This window comes from Paramormyrops kingsleyae, chromosome 23, assembly GCF_048594095.1.
Source record: "Paramormyrops kingsleyae isolate MSU_618 chromosome 23, PKINGS_0.4, whole genome shotgun sequence".
In the NCBI taxonomy this organism is placed as follows: domain Eukaryota; kingdom Metazoa; phylum Chordata; class Actinopteri; order Osteoglossiformes; family Mormyridae; genus Paramormyrops; species Paramormyrops kingsleyae.
This window is the reverse complement of record NC_132819.1, coordinates 16,509,819-16,535,470: the sequence shown is the minus strand read 5'-3', so window position 1 is coordinate 16,535,470 and position 25,652 is coordinate 16,509,819. Positions and strand designations below refer to the sequence as shown.

Below are 25,652 nucleotides of genomic sequence, written 5' to 3'. Positions count from 1 at the left end.
CCCCCCGCACTTTGCCCCCTGACTGACGCCCACACCGAACACCCATCGGCAAGCGATGGTGACCCAGCACTGCGTGACAGGGATCAGCTGGGAGCCAGCGACAGAGCCAGCGGCACAAATCTGCCAAGCCTCCCACTGCCACAGCACATCCCCTTAGGGACACGCTACGCACTCTCCATCTTTATCGCGGCCCTTTATTCCGGAATAATCTGGGAGACCCACCTGCTTGCCAATCAGGGATTATTTCTCATCATGTTACACACACAAACACCCCCCTGACGTGGCTTTGCCAGGTTATCTTGCTAAAAGGATAAAGAAAGCTTTAACACCCAGACAATGTCCACACCGAGTCCATGAGGGAACAGAGTTACCATAAACACACACACCCCAAAATGAACTGGCAACACAAAAAGTGTCTTGAAAGGGTTTGAAATTTTTATTTATATCCAATTAATATACAAATCCAAACCAGAGACGTTTAATTTCCAACAGGTCTCGGTTAAAAAGGACCTTCTTTCCTGGGCCGGCGTGAGTCCCGTCTTCCTGTGGTTTCCGGCAGCTTCTGGAAAAAGACGCCGTTGGCCCGGAGGCGTGCCCGTCTCGGAGCTCCTCCCCTCCGCCGCGTCTCTAGCCGTTGTGACCTTGCAGCGCCTCCGCCATAAACAGCTTGCCGAGGTTCTGCGACGTGAACTCCTTCACGTTCTGGCAGTAGGTGTTGATTTGTCCTGCGGGAGACAGCAGTAGAGCGCACAGTGTGCACGCGGCCAGAGTGAGAGGTACGGCTGGTGCTTACGCCCCTCGCTGAAATAATGACAAATGCCTCTCTCATGGGCCGCCATGGAGGACCAGGGGCGGGACTTCAGGCTGCAGAAATGCCACGTCCCAGCGGCGGGACTATGCCTTACGCCGCATGTAACACAGCACGGTGCTGTGTTCCGTGTTCCGCCACGACACTGACTGCCGCTGGGGTGTCGGCCTAGTTGCAGTTCCAACCTGAGCCTTCAGATGGCGTGACCCAGCCAAAACGCGCCTTAACATATCCCAGATGCACAAACACTGACAGTGGGGGGGGGATGAGTTTGGCATTTCTACTTCTCTACTCGCTTCAGGAAAGGAGAAAGCACAGTGCTGGCAGTCTGATTCACCTTCATACTAAAATCGTATTTCCGTGCGTTTTAATTTTGGCTTGAAAGTGCACCCCATCTCTCCCCCCCCCCCCCCACCATGAATGGCCTGTATGTTAATAAGCGTCACTGTCACCAAGCCGCTGGGGAGTCCCACCGCCCTCAGAGCAACGCCCACTTTCAGATTAACCGCTCTCAGTGTCAGGAATGAAGGATCGGATTTCCATTAAACGGCCGCTCTATGGAAGACAATAATCACTCCTTAAGCCCAAGTGCCTAATAGCAAAAGAGGGCAGCAGCTCCAAGTCTCACAAACAGATGGGGGGGGGGGTTGTCCACCTAGCATACGGCTGTGGGTGGGGGTACCGAGCCATGTGTAACAGGCTAGCACTCAGGCAGACGCATATTAATAATCCCGAATTTTACTCTCCTACTGACTTACTCCCTCATAACAAACCTTACTATAAACCATAAATCAAACCCATACAGCTTTAACTTCATGAGATTCATTTAGATTTTTGGCAGAGTCATGATTTACAGCTTATTTCCAGTCTGGGAAGAAATGGAACAAAAAAAAGCAGGAGCATGAGATTGGGAACGAGGGAAATCCGGCTTCCCTGCACTCCGCTCACTCCGAACGGGATCTCATGAATTTCCAATTATACTCTGACAGGTGTTCCCCGTAGGGGTCCACCGCCACCTACCTAGTCTAATCCACACCGCGTGGGCTCATCAAGGATGCACGGCTGGAGAGGTGGCGTTGAAGTTGAGGGGCAGGGCATGGAAGACCAGGGGTGTGGCTGGGTAGGCGGGGCTTGGAAGATGGGGCGTGGCATGTAAGACAGGGGCATGGGTGGGCGGGGCATGGAACATAGGATCGTAGATGGGTGGGCGGGGCCTGGAAGACAGTAGCGTGGCTGGGTGGGACATGGAAGCACACTAACCTGCAATGAGGAGGGTGTCCATGCGCGGCGGGGGCTGGGGGGGCTTAAACATCTTGCTGAGGTCCTCCTCCGGTAGCGACGGCTCCCCGCGGGACTGCCTCTGAACGTTCTCCTGCTGGCGGCGCTGGACGTACTGCGGCGAGAGAGAGAGGGACGTGCAGACGTGTGAACACAGACCTCCGGGATCGTGCGAGGGCTTGCGGAGGTATCGTGAGATTGGGAGGAAGAAAGCAGACTGGGGAGGGGGGGCTGACAGAAATATAGAGGCACACGTGCAGGCAGTTTGCTCTAATTTACTACCCCTTCGTCATTAACCTCAGCCTGGCCCTGCCGAGCTGGGAGATTCCACTTTGCTTTGGGGGGGGGGGGGGGGGGTATCCCCAGGCTCTTCTGCTGGGGAAGTGCTTTGCGTGTGGAGACTGGCTCACCCTTCCTGTGACACTGTTCACCTATGCACTACATCAGGGAATGCTATCCCAGCCAGGGGGGGAGAGATTGTCAGATACATCATAAGCTCTACACAGAGGTGCCAGGAATAGCTATCAGTGGCACCTATGCTAATATTAACCAGGGACAGGGTAATGAACACCCTGATAGCTGCACAGCGCCTTTTCTCCAGGCACTAAGGATACTGCGCATCTTTTTAGGGCCTAGGGCCATATTCTAACCTGTTTGGGATATTCATACATACAAGTGCTGAACCCAGTGACATTCTCTGTATACAAATACCTAATCTCATACAGTGACACTGAACCACCAAAGGGGGGCGTGGTCTGACACTGAGATTCCAAGCACTATGCAGGAAAGAGCGGTAACATCAAACATGAACTAAACTAGCTGACTGGGGCAACTCACTGATTATTACCCCAGATTTAAGATGTCTTAAGGGGTATATATGACATCAGAATCAGAGTTGCTGATCAGCACTGTGTCCCAGTGTCCTGTGTATGCGGTCAGTATTACAGAACACGGGCCACGAGGCAGAGCTAAACCATAGTTTAATGAAACACTGAAGGGTGTTACCCGGACAGTAGCACACTGGGAGTGTCTGTGACCCCCCGGGCCTAACTGCATAGAAGTCGCAGTTTGTGCTGCTGTGATGACCCAGCATGTATTTCCAGATGCATTCGCATGCACCCTGCCCCCCCCCAAAAAGGTAGGTGTAGGCCATGACACGCACTCCCCCTACAGGACTGGGCTGCAAGGTCAGTCAGTACAGATGGGCTGACCCCCCTTCCCGCTCACAGCTGCGTGCCTCACCGGCAGGAGCACCTCTGGCCAAAACTCTCCCGCTCCCCCTCCCCCTCCCCCCCCCCCCGACCTCCAGCGCAACATATGCAAAAACCAGCCAAATGGCCAAAAAATGCCGGTGGTCGGACCACGTGTTAATGAGCGCAGACGACCCACTACAGGGATGCACAGAGGCACCAGATAAACCAGAAACGAAACTCCGGGACTGTCTGAGGCCCCCGCTTACGGGCCCCGGTCACGCGGCTGCGCTTTCCTTGAAAAACCAGACCCTGGGGAAGGAGCACACACATTATAATTTATAAAGGATAGCGGACAGATTGATGAATTATGATTTGCTTGGATATTTCATTGCACCTACTGAGACTAATCACCATTTACATAGCTATGCAAATTACCCATCTGCTTTACCAGTTCGGCGCGACGCGACACCCGGGCTGCATCTGTGGGCCGATTCAGCCCATTGTTTATCGCAGAAGCCGATGCTATCCGGCATGAAGGCGGAGCCACTGACCAGGCATTCATTTTTTCCGAGTGTTTCCTGTAACATATTATTTAGATTTCCGTGGGAAGTACGCGCGCTGTGCCCTTCTGGCTTTTACTCTGGCCGTAGATGGATCCCAGACAGTGGGAGCGCGAGCGTACTGGCGTGGGGATCTCAAAACGCAGCCCCCACGTGGAGTCCCTCATTCCGGCCGGGCTCTGAGCCCCCAGAGCAGGAGGACTTGGCGTGATAGAGTCGCTAAGGGGCCCCCATGCACGTGGCCCTCCTCCTTGGGAAATAAAGATTTACAGAAAGGAAAAGCGGAAATGGGAGGGTCAGCGTAGATGTGCCGCCCCTCCCTTAAAGCCACAGTAATGTCATTTCACACCTCTTAGAGGTCTGATTAATACTAGACCGGGATGGCAAGCAGGCCCACGACCCGGTTCTGCCACAGTGAAGGATTTAGGAGCAATAAAGGCCAGTGTTTACAGAGGCTAACCACACTGTGGCTCTGGGTGTTATTCCCAGAAGAGGGAAACGATAAATAGCTAATTCCTATTAAAACAGCACACCTGTGGTGTGAGCTACATTACCAATCCCCCCCCCCCCCCCCCCCATCATATTACAGATGCCAAAGATGGCAGGGGGACAGGTCACCGAGGTGGGGGAATGAGACGTGGAGGCGGGTGGGCCAGCCGATATGGTCTCCAGGGCTGGATGTGAAGGTAACCGTGAATGAAAGGTAAAAACACAATGTCTATTTAAAAGGATCCTATTAACGCAAGACTAATAATCAGAAATGCACATTCCCCGAAGGCTTCACAGCGCTCCATTTAGAGCACTCTGACAGTCGTGGCCTTCAGGGCTCACAGCGACAGGGTAAGGGGTGATACCTGGGCACGAAATTACCTTCCACACGCTACCAAACCCAATTAAATGAATCAGGTTACTGGGGCCGGTAATCAGGACGGGGAGGGTCATAATGACTAGGTGTCACACTGAACATGGAGGGGGAGGGGCCGGCCAAATAGGAGCAGCTGACGGGTGTATAAACCAAGCAGAGCTATCAATGCTGCCCCTAGTGGCGGAAGGTGGTTTTAAACGTGTCAAAACGAGAGACTGAATTTGGGGGGTACTGGAGTGAGGCAATGTTGGTGGATGGCTTGGGGGGGGGGGGGGGGGGTACCTGATGCTTCTGCTGTTGCTGCTTGCTGAGGTTGCGGCTGTAGGTGTTGAACTTGACGATCTCCTGGCTCATGTCATCCACCCGGTCCATCAGCATCTGCAGGCTCTTCTCCAGATGGTTGCTGTGAGATGATGAGGCATCACATCAAAAAAAATAAAACATAGGGGGGAGCAGGGTGGAAAGGTGCAGAACCTCTAACCCGAAACAGCCATGTCCGGCACAGATGTACACAGACCGCCGTGGCTGGTCTGGAGAAGACGGCCGACATTCTGCAGCACTTTGAAAGTGGGCTCGGGCAGAAAGACACGATACCACTCATGGCAGATACTAATCCATATTTTCCTAAGAGCAGATTTCCGGTCAGGCAGAGAACCCGCACAAATCATCGCAGAACTCCAGCACCGCGTTCTCGGATTACTGCGTCAATACGGATCTGTCCCAGAAAGACGAAACGCTAAGAATTCCTTTATTTAATATTTAACAGGACGATTGCCCCCTTCCATATTCCAACAGCCCCTTCACCGCGTTGCCGAAGCCCAAGGCGAAATGAAATTGGATCAAGCCGGGTGCGTGTTTCACACGGAGAACCAGGGCAGGATGCACCGGCAAACGGAGAGCCAGATGGCCGCACACAAAGAGAGCTCTTTTCCTCACAGACGCTGCCCTAACCGGGCTGAATAAACCCAAATAGAAAAATGTGAAATTGCTTCAATTCCCAACCGTGTTCTGCATCATAACGTTTGCTAACTGGGGTCATAAACTAATAATGAAATCTGTACAAAGAATGAAAATCGTGAAAACAGATTATCACAAATTACAGAGCCAGTTCCTTAATTACAAGAGATAAAAAGTATGAAATAATGCCTAGAACTGTTAATCTCTGCTGCAGACGATTGGTTTAGGAGCTGAGTGGTGCATTTGACCTAAGATGGGGTGAGGAGAGCACAACCACAGGGGTGCAGGAAGAAGGGCACGTGTGTGTGTTTCAAATTCAGCTTAAACTTTCAGATACGCCACTTCAAAAGGCAGAGTCTGCTACTGCACTCACAGCAAGTTCATCACACAAACACAGAAGCTCCAAGTTTGGGGCCGAGTGGCTCTGGAAATCCACTCAGAGCCCCATGAATTCAACTGGCTGCCTGAACAAGGACCTACTAAGGTGACCAGAAATGCAAAGCTGTTACCTACAGCGATGCAGGATCCTGCTCTTCAGATCTTTATCGAATTTCCTTTGCTATTTTAAACATCTGTTCAGTCAGCCTCATGCAGACATGGGCTAGAGGTCAACGATGTTTGGTCTGAGTACATTCAGAGAGCATGTGCATCTGCTTACGACGAGCAAATATTACCTTGCATGACAGCATGCTGTTGTTAGCAAAGTGTATAGCAACCATGCAAAAATTAATTGGCAGAGGAATATGTGTTTCCTGCCGATTGTGAGCAAAAACAAACCTTCAAGGCACTTCTGTATATGTATATACACACACACACACATATACACACACACACACACACACACACACACACACACACACACACATACATATACACACACACACACATATACACACACACACACACACACACACACATATACACACACACACACACACACACACATATACACACACACACACACACATATACACACACACACACACACACACACACACATACACACACACACACACACACACACACACACACACACACACACACACATATACACACACACACACACACACACATATACACACACACACACACACACACACACACACACATATACACACACACACACACACACACACACACACAAATATACATATTAGTTTGTTTTTTTAAGCCAGAAAGGACACTGATGGAAGCTTTGATAGACCCGACGAATACATGCAGAGATCACTTCAAACGGTCATTTTCAAACCCAATTAGTGGCAAAGACTTCTTTAACCATGGAAACCCAATTAATACCAGTGACCTACTGCATTCAGTGATGTGGCACGATGGCATATTTATAAAAGCCCCCGAAATACTATTAAATAAAAAAATAAATCTCAGGGTGACAGTCAGGGAGAGGGCCAGCCAATCAAGAGGTTTCAGAGGAACATCGCTGAACAACACGAACTGCACATGCAGCAGTCAGTCTGATTTTAAAATACACTTAATGATAAATTGATTAGTGCAGCTTAAATGCACTGAACTGTACCCAGCACCAACAACTTACAGACCACTTCAATTTGGACACACCCTGTGAGGGGGCAGAGGAATGGCACTTTAGTAATGGGACACCCGAAACACTGGCTGAGGACATGATCACTCCCGTTAGAGCAAAAACTCATTCTTTATTACAGATACCCCCCTTTCCACTTTGTCAGATAATTCTATTGGAGTTTAAAGATTTCCATTAAACCATAAATCCCAAATTTGAGGAAAGCCGTATAACTATACTGCTGCTCTCCAGCATAATCCTCCTGGCTAGGTGGCGAGGGCCCATGGCAGGTGCCTTGGAGATATGTGAGGGGCCTCCCTGCTTAGAAACTCGCCCGAGCACCTGTCCCACAGGCCAGCTGATCAGGAGCCCAGGCCAGGTGCAGCGGGAAGGCCTTACACTTAGCGACGAGCCCGCGAGGCCTGACAACCGGAGGAGGGCGTCTTACGCCACTGAGACCACACACACACACACACACACACACACTTTCAGTAGGGTTGTGCAGTGTTCAATTTTTCACAATATTCGGACATTATGCCATGGTAAATGGTATCTTGATGTTATTTTTCCAAAAACAATGCTATTACAATATTATTAAATCCTGCCGTTAAAAATCACTGAGCGTGGAGATAAATTTTGGCAAACTAAATTTCACAGAATGCCCAAAATACCTTATTACCACCGAAGCGAACCTTTAACACACTTATCTTCCATAATAGCTGGCTATTAGCCACAAGCGCTAAAATGGCTGCGTTTCAGATTGGTGGTAGTACTAACTACGAGAATAAAAGTCAGGATTTAAGAGGCACAGGGACACCCGGTTCTCCACATAAACCGGAGAGCTATCCTGCTGGGCCGTGGCGCCTCAAGACGCGAGGTCCAGATCGTGCAGCAGAGAGCCGGAGGCCTCTGGAAGGCGCGGGAATTACGTGGGTTCACCGTGGGCTTCGGGCAAAAGCCATGGCTGAAGTGGAGAACCATCGAAACAGCAGCTCCGCTTAAGGAAGCAGAAGGCGTCTTGAAGGCAACTCACCTTTGGAAGCTGGACAGCGTCCCCAAGTGGACAAAGAAAAGGCTTCAATGCGCACTGCGGGTGATTTGAGAGCGATTTAATGCTGCACTTACGGGGAATAAAATAGACCTCAGACTCTACGCGCCGTGCCAAAAGGAGCAGAAAAATTAAGGGGGAGGTCTGCATGTGGCCTCTGTCAAGATTGTTTCATAAGGAGCTCCCAGCCTGGCACAGCCCACTTGACAAACGGCTACAGATATCCGGATTTGACTCCACCCTGTACATCCCCTTTAATTATTCAGCCAGGAGCCCCCGCCGCCAGCAGAATCCAGAGGAGCCCGCAACATGATGTCAGCATGAAAACATGTTCTCGGACAAAAGGGGGCGCCATGGGGCGAGCACTCATTCCAGCAAGGATGTGAGGGTAGGACCCCACAGGGCTGCTTGCTCTACAGTGCGAGGGTGAGTCGAGCTGAGGCGTGGGCCTGGCGCATTCATCAAGCCGGGCTGTTTACACCACTGGCAAGGCTGCTCTGCCCCAACAGACCTTCGGCAAGATCTTCTGACGAACTCCTAATGTTCAAACAGGCCAGATACATTGGGGTGGATGGATGCGGTGCGAACGAGCAGAAAAGGTCCACTCAACGTCCAGAGCCGAGGACAACTAATAACAGAAAGCTGACAGGGTTGGGCTGGGTTGGATTGGGGGTTGAGAAGGGGGCATCACCCCTCGGAAAAATCCACCAAAGCAAACACCGGCTGCTGAGACTCACCGGATGGCTAAAAGAACATCTGTATGACAAACACAACACATGCAACACTGTTTCTTAAAAGGAACGTATTCTCTGATACAGACCGAATGGTGGAACACCACATAGAAAACATGGAACTAGAACATCTAAGGACCCATCGGCTGCAAACCGTACACAGACACGCCCCGATTTCAGAAGTGTCCCAGCCTGCCAAGCTACAACTGTCGCCTAGCGCCGAAGACGTAGTCCGCACGAATGAGCGAGGCCGGGGCCCAGTGGAGATGAAAGCCTCCTTAAACCGAAACACATGCCGCCGTCGGGTTTGTGACGACGGCGACAATACAGAGAGGAGCCCGTGACTGCTGAAGGGTGACACGTTGGGGTCACGGAGCGACAGGCGGCGGAGGAGTCTCACACACACACTGGAGTGATAAGGAGCAGCAGAGAAAGTTGCTGGAGAAAGGAGACACTCTGGAGCCAGTTAGCAGAGCGTACAGGCACGACTTTAATGATAAACCCGGGGAATTACTAGGCAGGACAGCACCACAGCGTGAGTTAAGCTCAGGCTCAGCCTAAAGCCTGGGAGAGCAGGTTTCAAACAGTAACACTTTCCCAAGTCGCTATGAGAATGTTCAAACTAAGCCAAAGAGGGGCATCCGAAGCTCGAAATGCACGCCTATCACTGTAAACCCAAAAAAAGTTTCTTTGGAAGGGAGGACTTTAACTCGTGCGTGAAGCTGTTTTTTCTTGTAGATGAAGGTCTTCCCAAGGCTCCCTTCCTGTTGCTGGAAGCACTGAACCCCCCCCCCCACCCCAACCCTATGAACAGCGAAAGATTGATAGCACAGAGAGAGGACACAATGGGGCTGAGGACAGCAATGCCTGCGAGACCACGAGAACTGACTCTTCAGACGCACATGAAAGGGAAGGGCCCAAAACTGCACCCCAGGGAATAGAAGTGGAGGCGACGGGGTGGGGGGAACAAAAATAAACCACAAGATACTTAAATTCAAACGCAAAACGAGTAACGTCTTTTTTTTTTCTCCCCCTGAACGAGACAGAGGATTCTCAGAGCCTCGCTTAGAATTCTTGTCTCAAAAAGAAAAAAGAAAAAAAAAAGTTTCTCAAAAAAAGGAATTAAATTTCGCAGTGAACTCTTCATGAGAAAGATTGCAGGAGGGCGTGGGGGTGGTGGGGGTTGGGGGGGGGGCAGCGGGAGGAAGAGAGAGAGACAGGGAGGTATTGTGTTGAAAAGGCAGCAGCGATTCCTTGTTTGCTTTGGTTTCTAGGGTAACGCCAGACGGCAGGGAGATAGCTTAAACAGATGTGGACAGAGGGGGGAGCTGGGCGAGGGAGGGGCAGGCGCGGGTGCTGATAAATCTGCACTTTTTCGGGATGCGTCGCACACTCCCGAGACCCGAAAGCCCCCCGGTTCCTGGCTATATAGCCATCTCAAGGGCCATCAGGAGCAACTGCTCTCAAAGTTAATAACTAAACAGTCATCCTACCGGAACTATATAAATCACAGGACAATAAATATATTGAATTCGTGTTCCGATTGGTCTGTGGAATGCGAAAGGCCGTGATTGGCTGGTCAGCAGAAAGGCGATTCTGGTGGTGTTGGAGGAGATAGGAGCTGGCCAGGGAAAGGCATTCAGAACTTACTCTTTTGAGCGCTAACGGGGAAGTGGGGGGGGGGGGGGGCACGGGGGGAACCCTTTGATCTGGCAAAAGTGTAGATTTCAGGGCAGCATTACGGGCGACAAATTAAAAAGGTTACATTCCCTTTACAGTCAACCACAAGGGGACCTCAAACCTTTGTGAGCGTCTGACTAGAAAGTGACAACGATAAAATGTTAATACTTTCATTACAAGACCGCCCCTTTAAGCAGAGCATCGGCTTATGCACACATTTAAAGGGGAGGGAAATAAATAGAATTTAAAGCATGCTGATGCATAGAAAAGTTTTTACCTCACCGAAGGGGACACAAACATGTGAATTTGCCATTTTCGACACTCAAATGCCGACGCCTACATGATCTGGGGCTCCTCACTCGGCCCTCAGCCTTGAACACGCCCCTGAGTATCGCCCAAGTCGCAGCCTCTCCCGTCTGGAGGGCATTTGTATCGGATCTGAGGGCATATCTTGGTTTGGGACCAAAGCAAAGCCATTAGCCGCTATCTAACTGAAAAATTACAGGCCCGGTGTAGATGGGAACAGCTTACCGGGCACCTCTAAAAGAAAATGCTTTTGCTGGGTGTTTATTTTTGGATTACATTTAATACAATTTGATCAGGGCAAGCTGCAGCTAATCTGAAATTCTCTCTTGCCCCATTGGTTACACTCTCTGCCCTGGTCTTGTGACACACAGGGTTTTACGTGAGCAGCAGACCCTTCAGACAACCAAACCCCAGGCCCAATTGCTCCAACATGGTTGCAGTTACTTCAGCTATTATACACACACACACACACACACACACACACACACATATATATATTTTTTTTAAGGCTTAGGGCTCGGTGACAGCATCCTACAGCTTTGGGGATCTCTGCCAAGTGGAAGCACAGGCGGCGGACGGGCCCTGAGCGCACAGCGTGGTGGGGAGGCGAGACACATACTTGCTAGAGAGATTGAGCAGCTCGTGCTTGTCGGCCACTGTGGATTTCTCCTCCAGCTCCCACATCAGTACGCTGATCAGATGGGAGTTCCTGATCACGATCGGCACCTCCTCAAACATCAGCTCGAACCCGATGTTGGCCTTCTTCAGCCTGGAGGGGGAAAGGGCACAGGGCACATTTCAGTGAGGGGGGGGGGGTTACGCAAACACATACCTCTACATCGCTAATGCTGCCAGGGCCTCTAACATGCCGCCAAGGTGTCAGAATATAGATGCGAGTCGCTCTGCAAATGGCAGAACCCCATAGAAATGGAACATTACTCGGCACTTCCGGCCCATTGGCCGAACGGGAGGAACAGGGGATTATTGGTATGGTGCAAACCTACCTACTTTACTACAATAAAACCTTGACCCCCAATCCCTAGCAGATATGGAAAGATGGCCCTCATTTTCCCAGGTTTTCCACTGCCCCCCCCCCCGCACCCCGACCATTTTTATCATCACGGAACTGCTGAATGACACGCTTCACAAGCTTGGGCCACTTTGCGTGAGAAAGATGGAGATTTAACAGGGGAGCTAATGAAAGGTGGCAGCTTTCGGAGGTAATCGTCCCTCTTCCTTGGTTCAGACGTGCGCTGCCAATGTTTCCCGCCATACGTTAACCCACGACCGCCGGCGGCGAGGCCCGCATGCCAGGCCGCGAGGCTCGGTGCCTCCCCAACCCCCGAACACTTAGTCTCCATTAATAACTGCTCAAAGCATTCGGTCAGGAGCCAAACAAAAGACCGGGGAAGATGAATACACCTCTCCCCTTCTGCTAGACCGCAGCTTATTCTGCTACCGCTACTGAACCCGTTTCTTGGCTTTCAAAAATAAGCACACTTATTTATCCCAAAAGCAGGGTTTCTTTCAACACGGAGTCACATGGATGTAATGGGGATTGAAAGGGGTCCTGCCTTAAAGGGCCCCCGAGTTTCGGCGCTCACAAATAAACGGCTAATTAAATCCAACTGAAGAAACAAGATCAGTCTCTGAGAGCGGCTTTTGGCGGGGAACCTGGGCTGCCTCTGTTAGCGACTGCCCCACTCATTACCCAATCATGACGCAATTTGGTGGGGGGGGGGGGCCTTCAATCACAACATTGAATGATAAATGATCAAAGGAAATGGGGAAAGAAGTGGGGAGGGGGCAGTCTGATCACAAACAGAGCTCAGAGACACGCAAACTGAGTGAGACACCCAGTGCTTCAGTCATATCTTACATGATGGGGTGCCACAGCACATAGGTCGTCGTATTGGGGGGGGGGGGTGGGGGGGAGCCGCATCTACACATCACAGGTTGGCTATTAGCAGCTACACAGGCAGCAAGAAGCTTCCAGAAGCCTCACTGCTCATCTCCATCTTGAGGCCTTTTAAATTTCAGGTCAGCGATCGCATGAAAGTGCGGAAGCGAGAATGTAAACGGATAAAAAGTGGCTCCAGATGAAGACGAACTAATCGCCCTGGGCTGCAAATTAGGAGGATCTTTCAAGTTTAAACTGACCACTTTTGGAAGGAATTAAATAGTGACTTGCAGAGATGGGTTTGCGAAGGGGAAGACTCTACATCTCAGATTTATACTAGTCAGAAGCAATTAGATTCTTGCTGCACATTCGCGGAGGCTAAACGGCACGTGTGTTAAATGCACTGGGCGCAAGACGTGCTTGCTGTCCTCGGTGTTCGTCCGGCACGTAGGCGGGACCGGCAAAGCCCAGCAGAGGGGGGCCACGTTAGAAGTGTGGCTTCCTACCCCTCGGGTGTGAAGTCCTTCTCCTTGCAGATCTCCATCAGTTTGGGGGTCAGTCGGTACGCCTTCAGGGACAGAGAGCCTTGAGCAGTCTTGATAGGATCTGTGCAGAAACAGAGGTGATGCGAAATGTCATGCAAGGAGGGAGACACACGGGACCCACCTCTGTCCCCACCCCCCCCAAGCCATGCAGGCACTTCAGATTGAAAATTCAGCCACAGGACGCCACACAAGACAGAACCCAGTACCAGAACCGAGTACCAGAACGCACCCTAACAGCTGCAGGAGGATGAGTGGGGGTGCAGACAGATTACTGCAAGATGGTAGCAATGCGTGTGTATGCGTGCACTTGTGTGTGTGTGTGTGTGTGTGTGTGTGTGTGCGTGTGCGTGTGTGCGCGTCTGTGTGTTTGAGCGGGAAGGGAAAGGGAAGCACCCATTTAAGACAGTGAAACCCGTTATCAGCATCCTAATGTAGTGTGTTCCTCAAGCAGGTCGTTAGCCACCCCAGAAAGTCGACATTTTTGCTCCCTCCCAGCTTCCTGTGGCCGGTATTCGGTGTCCTTGGTTGTCTGGTTCAGGTGTGCTAGCAGCTCAGACAGGAGCAAAAAAAGTGGACTGTATGGGGGTCCCAAGGAGAGGACTGAGAAACATTGCGTACAGATACTCAAAAAGTACTTCAGCTTTAAAATAAATAAATAAAAACACTACTTTCAGCTGGTCTAGTTTAGCTGAAAATTAAGCAGAAAGGCAAAGTGAATGCAGTCACACTATTAATAAGAACAAGATCAACCAACAACACCCCCATTCAAACCTGATTGGTACTTTAGAGCAAAGCACAGGGAGACTGTCACGGAAACAGAAATATATAAATAAAAATTTAAATCTGGGTCATCGGGCTTTTTAAGGATGTATGTAGATATAACTGGCTGGTGAGCAGGGACAGATTTCGGAGTCGTTCCGGATTAATTTTGCTGTCAGAAAGCGGACATTTCCTATCCGAGGGGCTTTATTAACCTCCCGGCAAAGCTGAGCGCAGCTGCCAGTCACCGCTGCACCCCGACACGGTGAGGAGGTGCTCAGATTCCTCACAAACTCCTCGTTTGCTCCATTCAAACACAACCTGTCATTCCAGAACCGCCAAGAAACACATTCCGGATCGCTCCATTACAGGAGTAACCTGGAACCCAAACACTGAAGCAAAAAGAAGTCTTACGTTTAACATTTATTCATCTGTCGCTTTTATCCAGCATGACTTAAAATACGGTGTAGGGTCACAACTTATGCGCGCTCCCTGGGATTCGAACACACAACCTATTTGTTGTTAGCGCAATGCTATACTTGAGCTACTTTTTTCAAAACTGCAAGACAATGGTGGGGAATTCTGGGTAAACAGGCAGTAAATCAGTCGCTGGGAGGCCCACGTCCATCAGTCATGTGACATCTCGGAAAAGAACCGGCCCTCGGTGAGGGGGCGCATTCCCGCTGGGAGGGGCAAAGTGAGGGAGGCCCATTTCGCCATCCAAAGCACGAATGCTGGCATGGCGGGTGACATTAATGCCTCTAATCGAGGTAAGAGCCATCACGGGACGCTGCGAAAAACCACTGTGTGGAGGCTTCCGCTAACCGCCAATTAGGAATGACGAACCGCTAAAGAGCAAAGGCAGATCCAGAGAGGGGGAATGAGGTGAGGCTGATCGGAGGCCTGCAAAAAGCCGGCGTGAAGTGAGGCTGATCGGAGGCCTGCAAAAAGCCAGCGTGAAGTGAGGCTGATCGGAGGCCTGCAAAAAGCCGGCGTGAGGTGAGGCTGATCGGAGGCCTGCAAAAAGCCGGCGTGAAGTGAGGCTGATCGGAGGCCTGCAAAAAGCCGGCGTGAAGTGAGGCTGATCGGAGGCCTGCAAAAAGCCGGCGTGAGGTGAGGCTGATCGGAGGCCTGTAAAAAGCCGGCGTGAGGTGAGGCTGATCGGAGGCCTGCAAAAAGCCGGCGTGAAGTGAGGCTGATCGGAGGCCTGCAAAAAGCCGGCGATGTTATGGACCCAAACAACAAGAAAGACAAACTGTTTTAAAGAGATTAGAAATATTGCTCCTCTGGGTAATTAAAAAAAGGTTCTCAAGGTCAGCCTATTTCTGTCTGACAGTGTGTAAGGATAGGAACACTCAGGTAGGAACAGCGTCTCATACGGGGAACACCAGAAATGAGTCCTCAATAGTGGAAACTAACCAATGAGAGAGCAGAACAAGTATGATTGACAGCATACACTATCCCACCCACTGAGGGGAGGGCTGAACCCTCATTCCTAAGAAAGCAGTGTACAGTGGCCTTGGCAATGTGCCTTAATTAAGCTTGAGCGGATTGTGCAGAAGTAGTAAATGCATTGCATCATGTCACTTAACAGTTAAACACACATAGACAAAGTGTTTAGGAATCATTAATAAATAAAAACAAACCTCCCCTAAAGTTCATTTGTGCCTCTCAGGTCAGATCACTACCACTCCAGTGGGGGGGCGGGGCAAAGTACATAATGTGTACCGAGCTGGTATAAATATTCCCTTGAAATTAAAAACGGTAAATGACCTTAAGCTGTGATACAGCAGCACATCTGGCGTGTGGGAGACGGAGGAAACTTTCTGACAGGGCTGGGGGGCTGGAGGAACAGTTAGGGGTTTGTGTGAGCTCCCTCTTTGCTTATGCACCCCCCCCTCCCTTAAACCCCTCCCCATAATAAGAGTTTATAAATGGAACTAGACGTCCTGGAAGCGGCTGGCTGGGTCTGGCAGAGAGGTGGGGGGGGGGGAGGGGGGGGGGGTGCTGGGCAGGCTACTGTCATAACTGCCGGGTCACGTACGGAGCCGCGCTCCAGAGATGGGCCTTTGTTAGGCGTCCGGGCAGGTTCCCCGGAATTACGGCCGCAGTGGCTGCTCAGGCATTCCTGAATGTACACATCAGGGCTCCGATAGCAGGGAAAATAAACAGAGCGAAGGAAACCCTGTCTAGACTGGGCTGCTGCTGCTGCTGCTGGAGGGACAGCGTGCTGGTATTTACACAGGGGGGGGGGGGGGGGGGGCTGCCGAGAGTGGCCTGGAAGGTAAGGCCAGGGAGGGCGGGGCTGCAAAATGGAGGGAGAGCGAGGAAAGGAGAGGAGAGTACTGATTAATAGGGGGGGGGGCGGAACAATGCATTTAAAAAAAGGTTACGGATACGAGGGAACTACCGCAAGGCAAACATTAAAAGCAGGACAGAGGGCCGGTGGAAACGTACCATATATGAGAACGACAGACTCCTCGATGGCGTGCTGGTAGCTGAACTGGGAGTCGAGCAGCGCGCGGCTGACGAAGGAGCCGTAGTAGGTGGACTGGTACCAGCCCACGTGCAGGTGGTCGATGTTGACGTGACGGAGGCTGCGCATCATCTCCATCTGGTACTGGACTGGAGGAGGACACACAGAAGCAGAGGGTCACACTCCCGGGCTCAACCATGATGGACCAAGGTCTGTGTAGTGCTCTGGGGGCCCCAGGGGACAATCGGAGGGCCCCTGGAGGGAGCACCTAGGTACCGTAGGAATCAGGCACAAAGCTGTCGTACATTATTGATGAAGTCACACGCTTCCTTTAAGGGTAAAAAGACGTCGATTGCCGTCATGCATATTGCATAAAGGAACAGGCATTAGAGGCCTTCCTCCCTATGCCAACACAATCCAGCCAATACACTCACACAGGTTGCTCAATCCCACCCCTTACACCCTACTGGGGGAGTCGGCCCCCCCGCAAGCCAATGCACATTTCAGCCCTGATTTTCCAGATAATCATAAAGCTCTTGATTAGCTGGCTCAGGTGTGGAGGTCCGGGCGCACACAGGACGGCTGGCTCACGTTTTCAAAACACATTTCAGCAGGACAAATACGGTCAGGAGACGGCGATCAGCGACCATCTCAGACACCAGTCAGGGCAGCGCACACCAAAGACTCCTGTAAGACTCGCAAAGACCCCGGATCTGAGTGTCGCTGGGTGAGCAAGTTACTCAAAAGATTAAGTGTCACTGTAAATGTGAGAATTAAAATGGCGCACGTTGCTTTAATACTTGGAAAATCACTCACTGTTGACGGGATCGAGGCCATTGATGCAGCTTAATAAAGGGTTACGGGGATAAATCTTATTTAGCAAATTAACAAATGATATTTATGGCCACTGACGCTCAGGCAGGACACTAAACACTTTCTGGGCTCAAACTCCAGGTTTAACTTTTTTAAACACCCCCCAGCCAAAGTCAAATCAGCGGCGCCTGCGGACCTCGGATGTCTGAGGTTCAATCTGGATTAGTAAGTAAACATAAAAATAAATAATGTCTAGTCAAGGCGGCTCAACGGAGGGAGACGAGCAACTATGCTGCTGAGTTACTTCGAGGGTGGATACATGGCGTTCGGGGGGGGGGGGGGGGGGGGGGGGGGGTTCGCTGGCGCTCGTTTGGCTAAGCGTGCCTGAGCCAGGGCCTCACAGCGCGGTGCACATCAACGGGGAAATGATCATCAACCCTGATCTCCCCCCACCCCCCATCCCTGTGCTCCTTAATAGCTAGGGAGGTGGGGGGCATTAAGAACACCAGGTTTCAGTTAGGGCAGGGAAAGGGGGGAAGCTAAGGTACCGTAGGCGTGGGGGCGGGGCGGCCAGCGGACATGTGCTCGGCACGCGGAGATAACGAGGAAACGGGGAGCCAGATAAGGGCGCGTCCCTTACAGCCCAGGGGGGGGCTTTATATCGCCTATATCCCCCCCAGCGAAAACACAAGAAATATCACCCCCCGAAGAGGCTGACCTAATCCTTTCTCAGACAGGATCTGATTTTACACAGGCCGGGGGACCAAAAAGCACCAAAATGGACTTTTAAGGACATTTTAATTTTATTTGCCTCCATTCATTTACAACCTCGGCGGACCTGCCTCCGGTCAGGTGGTCTGTAAAAAAGTGTAGGGTATGAAAGACGGCAGATAAGGGGGGGGGGGGGACTGGAGGGGGGCACTAAATGGGGGGAGCAGGAGACCGGGGCTGACGGATCATTCCGCAGAGCTGTCGGGGCCCTTCCCTCGCCAATGTCTCCACCGGTTTTCTGTGGGGCCAGGAGGGGGCGCCATTCCTCCGAGGGCTCATCTTACCGCAGCCAGCGTCCACAGAACACGCCTGGCATAAGTGGACTGTGCAGACAGTCTGGGGGAAAGTAACATGGCCAAAGGGTTAAAAAGAAAAACAAAAGGTACATCATAAAAAGGAGGCCATTTTACAAATCAGCCAATCAAAGGCCAGTGTTCAGCAGAAGCCCCGCCTCCCTCCAGATACAGCAAAGCTAAACCACATCATAGGTTTTGTTCCATTCGCCTTGAATAATCTCATGATGCATGTAGAAAAATGGAAATAACCAGCGCAATCTGGGGGGAGGGGAAATAAACACGGCCGTCGCTTCCGCAGATTGCCGGGATGCTACGGAGATACAGAACACATCAACATTCCGACACTCTGCCCAGAGTCAGCCACGGAACATTTTTCTAGAGGGCGAAACAAAAAAAATAAATAAAAACTGAAAACCGCCAAAACACTAAAAAAATGGGGGAAAGATAATTAGTAGATTGTTTATCGCAAGCTATAATTATCTGACATTCTGAAATGAAAAAAATGCAAGACTTCAAACAAAATGGTGGGCACAGAGAAGCTCCGCATTTGGCAGAAAGTTAGGAGCACATGTTGTAAGATGTAACATCATCTTCCGAAGGCTGGCGTGCAGTCTGAAGCAAAAATCCAAATGAGAACACACAAGTTACACCTAAGTTACACGAGGGGTCCAAACTGGACATCCATCGCAGGACCTAAAGGCCTTGACAGCCAGCAGAAGCCAACATTTCTGACGCATCACCTCCTCCCCAGAGCCACGAACAGTCACAGCACCATGTGACCACATTTCCTGACCTGGCCTGTATTTATTAGGACCACACATGTATGAGTAACTACTGGACAAGGCGAGCAGTAAGTCTTATCTGGAGTCGATTTAGCCCCGTCTGTAACTCTCATAATGAAGGGCTCGAGGTAAGATGGATGAGCGATCAGCGCACACAGTCTCTGAGGCCGACTCCAAAAGAGGAACGCTACGGAACCATTCTGTGCGCATAAATTAAGCAAAGGGCTCTATTGGCTGTTCACTGAAGACCCAGAGAGAAGAGAGAACGTTCTGGAAAAGCCCCGGCTGTAAGGTCGCAAGGAATCGACTTCACTGCGGCCGATTATAACAGCGGGATAACTAGAGCAAAGCTATTATGGTATGTAGCTCGAGCGCTGGCCAGCGAAGAGCGCTAGGAGTAAGGAATACTCAAGATGCGGAGCTCGGGGTGACCCCTTTCTGCCGCGAGGCGTGACAGATTTGAGAGCGCTAAACACGGCGCCGCTCTTCCTGGCCGCCCTCAGCCCGAACGAGCTTCACCCCACCACTGACAAGTATAAATCACCATCAGACGGAACAGCTCGGCGACCCGGGGGGCGGCAGCGTCACGAAGCCACCGCGCATAGCTACAGACGTCGCATTTACGATTCGGGGGCAGGTTGTCCTCAAACTACCTGCGTTGGCTAATGATCTTACTGCTGCATTGTAATCTAGCTAAATATTTAACATTCTCAACACGAATTATTCTACTTCCTTAAGGATAATAATTATTATTCATTATATAATTATTCATTTAACGATATGCACTTCAATGAACGAGTGCACTATGAGAAATGGGTAACACCACGATATCCAGCCGCGCCGTTCTACTCCTAATTCTTTCACAGCAGATTAACAGACTAGCTAAATGCAGACTAGGGTCGCCTTAAACGTGGCTCAACACCAAATGCCAATAAGCTACCTTGCAGAAAGCGTTGGCTGCCAAACAAGGCCGACCCTGTGCTCATCACCACCGGAACGCCTAGAAAGTTTGCCAGGTAAAGCCGTGACTGTTGGTGCGGTCTGATGGCGAGCCAGCAGGCCTGGAAGGCAGGTCGAGGGCACCCCCCCCGTAACGAGGTAAGCCTGCCGCACACCAGCCTCCCACCATCAGCTACCGACCCCCACGTACGTGTGCTCGACCATTTAAAACCGCTCACTTATCATGGAAAACGTTTTAAAAAAAAAAAAAAAAAAACACACGAGGAATTTAAGCCCATTCATGTGTCTTGTCCTGCTATTTTTTTTGGCTACTCTGCAGAGGAAAGCAGCTCTGGCCTCCATTAAATAAAAGCTCAATTCTCAAATCAGGTTTGGTTTTGCTCCTGTCTGGGGGAGGGGAAGGGGCTCGCAGTAGAGCAGGCACTAATAAGATATAAAGCAGCCCCCTCTCTCAGCGTCGGGCCCCCTCCTGGGCGCGGCCTAGTCTGGCTGCCTTGTTAGCGCGCTGTCTGCAAGCTCAGGCTGCTCGTTAGGGTCTCTCTACCTCGGCCGCGTGGTACCGCTAGAGAGGCACACACACACACACACACCTCAGATCACTGACATCTTACAGGCCAGTTGGCAGAGGCACACTTTCCACTCGACAATTGGGGGCAGTTTCTGGAGACAAATTTTTTGGGGGGGGATTAAAGGTGGCAGCGCGGGGAGGGGGGGGGGGGAGAGATAAAACTCTGGGATGTTAAGTCTCTGCTGTTTCCTTCAGCATAAAATGGTTAATTACATTTAATTATAAGCATTACCCACAGTTTGAACCTGCACTGAAGGGTGGGGGGGGGTAGACTCAAGAGCACTCCTATTCTGCTGCGACCACCCCCATGGAGAGCAGGGTGTTGGGAAAACTGGACAACCAGGTATTAGCTTGGGGGGGGGGGGCAGGTCCTTGAGGCAGATGTGTTGCTAATCTCAACATGCCTTCAGTCCCTGACTGCTCCTTCCGGAAGCCGGGGGAGACGGGTCCCATTACAGTGACATATCCCGACCACATCTGGGTCACGAGCAGACAAACAATCTTTTCAATCAGAGCGATGGGACTGCAGTGGCAGACAGGCAGGGGACGGGGGGGGGGGGTGCGAGATGGTAAGGGACTCGACAGTTAACAGCCAGGACTGATCTTTTTAATTATCGTTCCGGCGTCCGGCCGCACACTCGGGGTCCCTCTGTGCGGCCAAACAAACGGATCAGGAGTGGGGTGGGGGGGGGGGGGGGGCGCTCCGGCGGCGGCGTGCTGCACGTTGGGCTTCTGAACCTGCCGTCAGAGATAATTGGACTCCAGACGTAGCGCCAATGCCGGGTGGATGCTGCCATCTAGGGGCCAAGACTCACACGGCCAGTCTGAAGTAACGGCTTTTCACAACCCCCTCCCCCAAAACCTAAAGCACCTTACACTATTAAAGGGGTCGGGCTACGTTTCTATGGGGGGTGGGGGACATGCTTTAGGCCAGCCTCTTTGAAGCAGCCATTTTCACGGATCTGGCAGTGCCAGGGAACACATCCTGGTGTCCTGGCTTGGCTGTCTGGTGAGGTAAAGCCATGGGGGGGTTGGGCACCCAAAAAAGGGATGGGGGGGGTTGTAGTGACCAATGAGGGCCCAGTGGCTTCACGCATGTCGTGTGTGGCGAAGGTGGTACTCAACTGCCCAGTAGTCTCTGTAACCGCTAGACAAGATTAGTCCCCCCCCCCCCCTAAACAGACCAATACCAGGTGGAGGAGGGGGGGACGAAAACAGAGCGAATAACGCTCAGGAAGCTGTATCTCGGCATGCCTGGCCAAATAGCTAGGACAGACAGCTCAACGCCCCCCAGCCCCCCCCCCCAGAGTCTGCCGGCTGGGGTGATACGCAGGTGCCCAAAAAATATAAGGCCCCCCTATGGATGCAAGCTGGGTTTCCATGAAACTGAAATGAACCACGAGAGGAGAGGGATGGCAGGTAATGAAGAGGTAATCCTCTCGACGGCTCTCTGAGTACGATCGCCGCCTGGGAGGGCTTGGCGGGGCATGACGGGGCATGACGGGGCATGACGGGGCATGACGGGGCATGACGGGGCCTCAAGGACTCCTGAGGACCACGGTCACAGACGCACGTGTTGTTTTTAAAGTAAGGACATTTACAGACGTCCCCAATCACATGACAGATAGATGCAACAGCCCCATGGGAAGCTGCAGCCTTTTCCTCCCAAACGGAGCATCGCGACACCAGGACTTTAGGGGGGGGGGGGGGGGGGGGGGGCTGGGTAAGGAATCATGGGCCGTGAATGTCGTTATTCGCCCCCCCAAGCAAGTCCCAATATTTCACATTTACAGTAACACAGGATCCGCCCTCATAGTGTGAAGCTCAGGTTTTTACAAGAATCCAGCTCAAAGGCCCAGGGGCAGCTTTCGAATATGAATTAACTATCAGGAGGAAATTAAAAAGCGGGCCGTATGTGAACAGCCTAGCAGCCAGGGCCAAACATGGAGGGCCTGATCGGGAGGTGCCCGGGCGCGTCCCGCTGAGCCACTCTGCACTACGAGCCGGCGGGTCGACCTCACGGGCAACCAACGGAGGGGCCGCGCCATGCGCTGATGCGTGGGGAGCTCCTGTCAGGATACCTGCTGCAAAACATGGCCGAATCGGGCAAAAACGTGCTGCTCTATAGCAGAGCTGGCACTGGGAGCCGGGTAGCACAGCCACTCCCACGCGACTCAGTTTCAGAATCAGAAATTATATTAAAAGAAACATACGACAGCCGCCGGAGCCTCGGAGAGGGGCCCAGCAGGGCGGCGGCGTGGAGCCCAGCTCACGCAGCGATGCCAGCCGGCTGGGTCGACCGGACAGCTCTCTGACGCATGCGGAATCAGACTACGCCGCAGCCCGCAGACGGATAAAGGCACTCCGTACATTAACAATGCTAGAGCCCCATGATTTTGCCTCGACGGACCAATCCGGATCAGAGCCGCCACCCCGGTGTGATCATTCTGCTGCTCGTGCCAATTTTGAGCTCTGGACACTGGGAAGTCGGCCCAGATGGGGCAAGAGCAGATCCCAGGACAGATCCCATTGAGACCCCACCCCATCCCCCCCCCCAGCAGGGACCCCTGCACAGCCTGTGCAGAAGGGCCACATACGCCAGGAAGAAACCAGGCCATCAGAACCGTGGGCCGACAGCGGCCAATGTCCCCATGGGCTTACAGAAGCCGGAAGGAAAACCACATGGTGTATGGATCAGACACGCCCCTCTCTTCCTATTGGTCAATCATGGATGGCTTTGTCATTCCCAACAATGCTTCACAAGCAACCCTCAGCTCTGACACCTGTGCCTGGTCACGTTTCTGCCATCAGGGAGCTGGTCTGCAGGTGGGGAACTCCAGCCATGGGCCCAGGCTGCGAGGTTTGGATTCAACGGCATCAGAGACAGACGACAGACACCAGGACACCTACAGGCAGACCTGGGCTCCATTATAATTAATATGCAGCAATTAAGCCGGCCATCGGGTCAGAACCGCGAGCGCCCGTACTACCAAAGCTTAAGAGACAGGGCTGAGCCCAGGGTCCGGGACAAGAGCAGGGGAACCAGAACCACGGATTAACAATTAAAAAGCTGCAATGGAGGGTAAAGCAGGCCAGAGTAGAGCCACAACAGGGACCTGCTCACATCCGGTTAAGTCACAGCACCGATCCCCATCTCAGCATTAATGGGGGCAGGAGCAAAGGATAATATGGGTTATGTAGGGGCATGTGGCCCGGCAGCCCCCCAGGTCACGGGTTCGAGCCCTGCAATGTGGAGACAAAGAGGCGATGAGTATCCCAGAGAGTATCTGCTGAACGACCACAAAAATGGATTGAGTGCAGTGCAGGTACAGATAGGGCCCTCAGCACGAAGGGGGCCGGGGAAACACACCCCCTCATTCACAGAGGCACGAGGATGGTGGGGGGGCTGCAGAGGAAGGGAAGATGAAGACACGCTGCGGTTTACAGGCTGGGGGCTACACTAGGCACACGGCAAACTACCGAGCCCCCACACGCACAGCTCTAATACAGGCCAGAGTGGGGGGGCAAACCAGCCAGCACTCCACTGACCCCGGCCACACGCATCACCGAGGGTGGGTGGGGCCAAGTCAGTTTCGGAAGGTGAAGGGGGTTATGGGTCATGGAGTCCACACCCCAAAGCACCCAGAAGGGAGCAGGCAGCAGGAATGGCATCGAGAATCGCTGGAAGCGGGAGGGCTTCCGGAAGCGGGAGGGCTTCCAGACGCGGGGTGGAAGAGCACACAGGACATACATGTGGCAGGGGGGGGGTACTCCATCACGCCCAGGGAATATAGAATTCATGCACCTAGAGGGGGTGCTGGTTCAGGGCTTTTCTGAAAGCCCCCCTTAAGCCGATCAGAGTTTGTTTACGCTCACCTGGGTCCTCCAAACGCTCAGCTTAAACGAGGAGGGTCTACAGCAGCCTCATCGGGGCAGGACGCTTGGGAGGCTTTGGGTCGACAGCACGCGGAACCGCGGGCGTTACGCAGCAGACTGGGACACGCGGAACCGCGGGCGTTACGCAGCAGACTGGGACACGCGGAACCGCGGGCGTTACGCAGCAGACTGGGACACGCGGAACCGCGGGCGTTACGCAGCAGACTGGGACACGCGGAACCGCGGGCGTTACGCAGCAGACTGGGACACGCGGAACCGCGGGCGTTACGCAGCAGACTGGGACACGCGGAGCCGCGGGCGTTACGCAGCAGACTGGGACACGCGGAACCGCGGGCGTTACGCAGCAGACTGGGACACGCGGAACCGCGGGCGTTACGCAGCAGACTGGGACACGCGGAACCGCGGGCGTTACGCAGCAGACTGGGACACGCGGAACCGCGGGCGTTACGGACCAGACTGGGACACGCGGAACTGCGGGCGTTACGCAGCAGACTGGGACACGCACACCAAACACAGGGTGACCATCCATAAAGAACATCCCAGCGACAGCATGGCCACAGGGCCGCTGTGCTCTGAACACTGAGCACGCCCGAGTCAGGAGTGACTGTGCGAGGGTGTGTGTGCGCACCTCTGCCCTGTAACGGCCGCTCCCGTCCCCCGCCTGTCCTGGGACGGGCTCCAGCCGCACGGTGACCCTGCCGCACACCAGCGAGACCAAGGATGGATGGAATGATAGAATGACCATCTTTCGTCATTGATCAGTGCCGTCAGCTTTTCCTGGCCAGGCGGCGTGGTCTGTCTCCCTCAGATCAGACGGTGTGTGTGTGTGTGTCACTGGGCATGTATGTGTGTGTGTGTGTGTGTCACTGGGCATGTGTGTGTGTCACTGGGCATGTGTGTGTGTCACTGGGCATGTGTGTGTGTC

The 25,652-nt window shown here is 52.5% G+C and overlaps 1 protein-coding gene across 1 annotated transcript in view; it reads right to left on the bottom strand.

The window, feature by feature from the left end:
• Nucleotides 1-413: 413 nt before the first annotated feature.
• Nucleotides 414-25,652, bottom strand: part of eif3hb (eukaryotic translation initiation factor 3, subunit H, b) — a 47,330-nt gene continuing 22,091 nt past the window's right edge. The window contains exons 3-8 of the mRNA XM_023811851.2: nucleotides 16,622-16,789; nucleotides 13,367-13,466; nucleotides 11,580-11,729; nucleotides 4,987-5,107; nucleotides 2,069-2,201; nucleotides 414-725 (exon numbers count right to left, since the gene is read on the bottom strand). Coding sequence (XP_023667619.1) covers nucleotides 628-725; nucleotides 2,069-2,201; nucleotides 4,987-5,107; nucleotides 11,580-11,729; nucleotides 13,367-13,466; nucleotides 16,622-16,789 — 770 coding nt within the window. The 3' untranslated portion in view covers nucleotides 414-627. The remainder of the gene's footprint in view (nucleotides 726-2,068; nucleotides 2,202-4,986; nucleotides 5,108-11,579; nucleotides 11,730-13,366; nucleotides 13,467-16,621; nucleotides 16,790-25,652) is intronic.